Source organism: Phaethon lepturus, unplaced genomic scaffold (genome assembly GCF_000687285.1).
Source record: "Phaethon lepturus isolate BGI_N335 unplaced genomic scaffold, ASM68728v1 scaffold19505, whole genome shotgun sequence".
Classification (NCBI taxonomy): Eukaryota; Metazoa; Chordata; class Aves; order Phaethontiformes; family Phaethontidae; genus Phaethon; species Phaethon lepturus.
In genome coordinates this window covers 94,248-100,505 of record NW_010540127.1, presented here as the reverse complement: position 1 = coordinate 100,505, position 6,258 = coordinate 94,248, and the positions used below count along the sequence as shown (strand labels likewise).

Sequence of the window (6,258 nt, the reverse complement as noted above, 5' to 3'; positions counted from 1 at the left end):
TGTTCCTTTTTTTTTGTTTGTTTTATGGTTTTGGTAATAAACATAATTCTCAATTCCTGCAGTCAGAGAGGAAAAAAGAAAACCAAAACAAACCACAGTGCCCTTTGTAGACTTCCTTACATTAATTTTATGACTCCAAAAAGACCAGGTCTGTGATAAGTGAGGTTAGTAACCAAAGAAGTAGGTAAGCAGTTAATATATATCTATATATGTATATATAAAATGGAAAACAAACATTTATTTTGATCTGAAAAAGTAATAATACAAAACCTGAAGGTAAAACAATCGTCTCAAAATGCCATAATACACCTTTTCAATAGATAAATGTTCATAAAAATATCTTGAACCCTAACCAAGAAAACAATTATAATACAATTTTAATTCTGCTACATAAAACAGCTTTTCTATGAAACAAGAAGGCAAGTTCAGGTATGAAAACATAATTTACTTATTGCTTTTGCTACAATGTTGTTTGTTTTTTACATATAGTCATAAATACACTATACAGTATAAAATATTTCGTAGGAATACATTTTGTGGTCTCCTTAGGTTTGCTGGCTTTAATTCTAGCACCAAATACAAAAATGAAAATCAAATTAACTTTAAAGGCACTTCCATTGTATGTTTGTTTGTTTGTTAATTAACATCTTGGTTTGTACTACACTTCGCTTCCCTCTGGCAGAAGCAATACTTGATCCTACTTTTATCTTTGTACAGTTCAGGTCACGTTGAGGCACCAAATGATTTATGAACATTCCCATCCCTCAGCTGTTTCTTTCTCTTACAACATTCATTGTTGCTTTTTAGGCTTCACCTTTCCTCCTTCACTTCCCAGCTACTTAATCTCTTTACTTCTTCATGTCGGACGATCCAGCTTCACTTCCTTCAGTCACTTGAAAAACCTCTCTTCAAACCTCCACTTCCCTTACTCCATCTTGTGCATCTGTTATTCCAATATCAAAACACGTCACTATCATGATATGTGACTTGCACAGATTAACACACTGCTCCAGTTCCTCTGTCACTTGTTCCAGTGCCTCCAGGTACTCCTGTGACTCCTTATCGAGATCAGAATCCACTTCAACTGTCAGATAAAAAATTAGGGAGTAAGAGAAACAGCTCATAGCAAAACATTATTCTATCAAAGGGGAGCCAATAATGTAGAGTACAATTTTATTTCTCTTGAACTAAGAAATTTTTTTCATTTCGCTCAGCAGATGCAAACCTCTACTTTGAGGCTCCAGCTAAGCACAGCACTCCGTCTGTGAACAAATCTCATGCCTCAGTTTCCCAGCTATAACATCGAAACATTTTTTTCTTTCTTTGGAAAGAAGGATAATAAAAGATTATATAAAAATTGAATATTAACAAGCATCACAGGGAGTCTCTGCATTGTTTTGACATTCTCCTCTGGTTGGTTTGGAAGGGGTTTTTTGTTCATTTCTGGTACTATGCAGCACTGAACAAATCCCATATCACAGAAATACGAATGGAGTCACAGAGTGTTTTAGGGCTCAATTCAGCAAAATATCGTGGCAACTGCTTAACTTTTTCAGTGGTACTGCTCACATGCTGAAAATTTGTTACATGCTGATCATACTGCTAGTTTTTGCAAAGTACTTACAGTCATCTTTCCACTTATTTGGATCCATCATCAACCTGCACTTTGTCTCTTCCAACTCTTCCTTCAAAAAATCATGCTTCGCCTTTACTTCTCTGATTCGCTGCTGGCGCCTTTCTAGTATCTTCAGCTTGGTATGGAAATACATCAGACCCTTTTAAGACACAGAAAGACCAGTTCATGATTTGCCAGTTATGAACTGACGTCCAACAGTTTGACACAAACTGCTCCTGGCTCATTACTTGTCAGACTTAGCAGGTGGGTTGTTTTGTTTGGTTGGGGCGGGTGGTGGTGGTGGTGTCAATTTTTGTGGTTTTTTTTTAACTTGAAGTTTACATTAATGGATTCTAACCTAGAGGAACAGCATGTTACATCACTTGAGCATTTGTTGCACTTCTCTGAATACATTCTGAAATTACTACTGTTTGTAGAGGAATTTCTTTTCCATCAGTGCAAATGATACACACAGCCTATTAATAATGTGAGAGTGGTATTTAATCCTAAGACATATGAATTCTTATTTTCTTAAAAGAATTCCTACCTTCTCAACATCCTGGAAAGGCTATTATGAAAGAAATAGGAAAAAGGCATCAGCAGAATATAGAATTCTGGTCTCCAAAACAGAATTAGCTGAAGTGTTTTCCAATTACAAGTAAATTAAACTCAGTGCATCCCTGATTTAATAGAATCCTGCCATTTACATAAGGAGTTAATGACCCTATAGTTGAGGGAGGCTGCAAGGTTTCATCAGCCAGGCTAAGAATATAAAGTCTTCTCATAATGTATTCATTGGTAACTTCCATTTACACCATCAGTCATGTTAGACACAATTAATTTTAGACAGTAATAATTTTCATTTTCTGTGTTAAGGGTACCCCAACATATGAATTGTAGAATTAATAATTATAGTGCTTTAATTGCAATCAATTTCCTGAACATCATTCCAGCATTCAAGCAAGGATTCTGCCTGTATACTGTAATTTAAGTTGTCTACAGTTGTTGTAAAATATGTGCTGACCTCAGTTTCTTCTTGTCTGTGTCGCTGTAATCGTTCCACATCATCTATCTCATAAACTTTAATTTCAAATGGCTCTTTTAAAGTGCCTGGCAAAGGTGGTAGATCAACCCACTGGCCAGTGACGCTGGGTTTTCTTCCGAGGGAGGCAGCATCTGGCAATGGAGCAGGAATAAGTCTACGGCGCTGGAGACCTAAAATACAGAACACAAGCATTCCTCAGACTCTGAGACTATCAGACTGCAGAACATACTGCACTGAAGGAATTAAAGAAATAGGTTCTCAGGATACTTAGGAAGAAATGCTTTTCTTGATTTTTCCTTTTAGTAAAATACCCTCAGGCTGCTAATTGAGTTACTGCCTTGACAAAGTATATTCCACTTGGTTCATGGATGGGAGTAACAGCAGTTCCTCTCCCAAAGCAGATGTCTCAGCATCAGTTCTTTATTCTCTCCTTGCAAAAATATTTTGCCTGGATTAACTTTTCTTTGGTGAGCTACAATAGTATTCATTACCTTGCAATGGCAATGAGACAGTGAGTAATTTCAAACCAATACTGATAATGGCAGACAAATCTGGAAATCTTCTCCTCTCCCAATTAAACCCAAGCAAGGCTATACAAGATCCCCCTTCCTTACAAAGGCCAAACAGGAGGTAGAGAATTCGAGAGTCAAGTTGAGCCTGGGAAGAAGCAAGGGGTGGGGAGAAGATGTTTTAAGATTTCATTTTAGTTCTTATTATCCTGCTCTGATTTTGATTGGTAATAAATTAAACTAACTTCCCCCAAGTCAAGTCTATTTTGCCCATGACAGTAATTGCTGAGTGATCTTTCCTTGTCCTTATCTTGACCTATGAGCCTTTCATTATATTTTCTCTCCCCTGTCCAGCTGAGGAGGGGAGTGATAGAGCGGCTTTGGTGGATCCAGTCAGGGTCAACTCACCACAAGGTGCTAAATACCAGCATTTTTCAATGACTTTGGGGATTTGCAGGCATTCAGAAGGCAGCACCCAACCAAACAAGCTGCAAAACTTCAGCCACCTCTATCGTCGAGGCCTATCACCACCCATCTGCACCAGCACTCAGAAGCTCAGACCATGACAAAACTCACCAATTCCTCAACAGCAGGGCTCCTAGATGTATGAACTGGCAGCATACTGCCACCTAGGGCTCAAGCTTCATGAAGCAGAGACTGACTTGTGTCCTCCAAAAATGCTGGTACTTTTGTATATAACAGTTGGCACTTTGGTGTCCAGCATTTTTTGCAATTATAAGTCTCTCTTCATTCTCTAGAAGGCTGACCTTTACATTACATGTGTCAAAGCTGAGTACATGCATAGAGCTGGTCCATCAATGTTAACAAAGCTGCAGTCCAATCCCTAGGTAAACAGGAGGGCTGAAGGCCACCAGAAACAAGCTGAAATGTCACATGATAGCAGTAAGTACAAGAAGCTTTTGGGTGGCTGTTGACAATAAATTTAGTGCCTAATTTCCTCCTCTTATTGAAAACCAACTCAGGGGCAAGGAGTCTTATTTCTTCTGGTTCTCCTACAAAAAGGAGCACATCAAACATACGAGACAGTGCTGCCAAAATAACTTATAGGCTGAGACCTCTACAGGAGAGATAAGTGCAAGTTAAGGCTGTCAGGTAAGCTCTGTCACAAACTTCAACATGAAATGGAGACAAAACCCCCACAGGTGCCCCCAAAGCAACACACCTCCACAGATACCTGACGAGTTACCTGCTTTACATATTCTTAAGAAAAACATCCCTAATTCTTAATTGCATCTTTGCTAATTTCTAAGCAACAAGAACAATCATAATGGGAATGTTTTGGAAAAAGGAAGACTTGATTCTACTTCTACAATACCTGTTCATCATTCTCACTAACTCAGTTCATTCAGCCTGAACCATCACTGTAGTCCTGCCTGCTGAAGTCACCTGCTGTAACTCTGATCCCATAACCAGTTTGGTGACAGCAGGATCCCTCTGAAGAGGACAATGAACAGATACAATCAAACACATATACTAAGCAAACATATTTCATATCCCTCCACTGTACCAGCCAGGGTCAACATCATTTCTCCAAGGATGAAGTTAAAGAATAAGGGGACAAGGTTTCCAGTGACATATATGGGAGCAGGATCTGTCCTTAAATCCAGAGACTGCATGACTCTACAGTTTGGAGCAACATAAGCTACTCCAAGAATCTCTAACACTTTGCAAAGATTACAATGTATTTTAGGCCAATAATGGGTCTCCACCAAACACTTCTTATAAGAAAGTGAACTTCATAGAAAACCTCATGTCATGTATAAAACACATTGCTGTGTCAAACTCTACATCAATCAAAAAAAAATTACATAATTTACTGATATAGAGCAATTTCAATTGGAAGAAGAAATACTTTGTCATTTTTAAAGACTTTATAAGCATTCCCTGGGGCAAAAACAAATACAAATCCATCAGTGGGTAATGCCTTCCCAACATGCATGCAACTTACGTAGCTGTTAATATTGATTTGCAGGAAAGGTTTAAGAAGTTGATATGCTATGGAAAGAGAAGTGCAGAAAATGTTGCACTAAGTTTCCAAAGTGATTTATCACCTGTTGAAGCAACTGAGTTGCTTTGAACAGAAAGCACCATGAGATCTACAGCAGTTTAACACGTTTCGTTTTACTGCCAGAATAGAGCATCATGGGTGTCTACATGGATGGCAACAATTACCGCTTTCCAACCAAAAGCTCAGATTCAGCGCATTGCTGATAATAGTTCCTACTGTATTTCCAACAGTCAGTATGCTTAGGTTGCTGAATGAGGCTGCTGGTCATTATCCACATGGCACTGATTGACACCGATTCTTTATGATACTACAGGACTTCAACCTAGATCAGCAAAAATGAATACTGTAACAGCAGTCATATGAGCCTGATTTTGAAGCTGGCTACAACTAACAGCACTTACATGAGCACCACCTGCAAAAGCAACAAGGAAAGGCACCAGAGAGCAGGAAAGGGGACCTGGCTCTCATACGCCCACCTTTGCATGGCGTCATTGGACATGTCTGCCTTGGCACAGTACGTAAGCCAGAGCCACCTCTTCTGACTGACAGTCAGTTTCCTATTGCTTATAGTATCCACACATAGAGTCTGAAATTTCTTTATAAAAACACTATTACAGTGCAATACAATCATTTCGCAATTGGCTAGTAGCGTTAATGTAAGACTCTTATGTACGCACCCTACTGCTCTGCCCCTAAGCCTTACCTTTAGGTAATCTAATGCACATTCAGCAATCCTCATTAATTCATAAATACTATTCTCCCCTCCAGGCCTGTTCCCTTGTTTCCAAACTACAGTCCCAGCCCATCTCCCTGAAATTCCCTCACAGATGCCTGGCAGCAGAGCTTCTCCTCTCCTCACTGCCCTTCTCTCACTGGCCTTCCCTGACACTCACTTGATCCTCACAAAAAACTCATCAGCACCCAGTCAGCACCCTCACTCTTCCCAACCCACTTGTAACACCCTCCTGTTTCGGGCCACCCTGGTGCCACACTCACTGCCGACCCTGCTGAGGGAAGAAGGAACATCCCCCCCATCTGCCGGCAGCCATCTGCTGCCTCC

At 39.7% G+C, this 6,258-nt stretch overlaps 1 protein-coding gene across 1 annotated transcript in view; it reads right to left on the bottom strand.

Moving 5' to 3' along the window:
- Nucleotides 1-539: 539 nt before the first annotated feature.
- The window catches only part of KIF26A (kinesin family member 26A), a gene marked incomplete at its 5' end in the record, with an annotated part of 66,473 nt that continues 60,754 nt past the window's right edge, over nt 540-6,258 (bottom strand). The window contains 4 exons of the mRNA XM_010287360.1: nt 540-1,084; nt 1,625-1,775; nt 2,163-2,183; nt 2,640-2,830. Of these exons, the coding sequence (XP_010285662.1) occupies nt 909-1,084; nt 1,625-1,775; nt 2,163-2,183; nt 2,640-2,830 (539 nt within the window). The remainder of the gene's footprint in view (nt 1,085-1,624; nt 1,776-2,162; nt 2,184-2,639; nt 2,831-6,258) is intronic.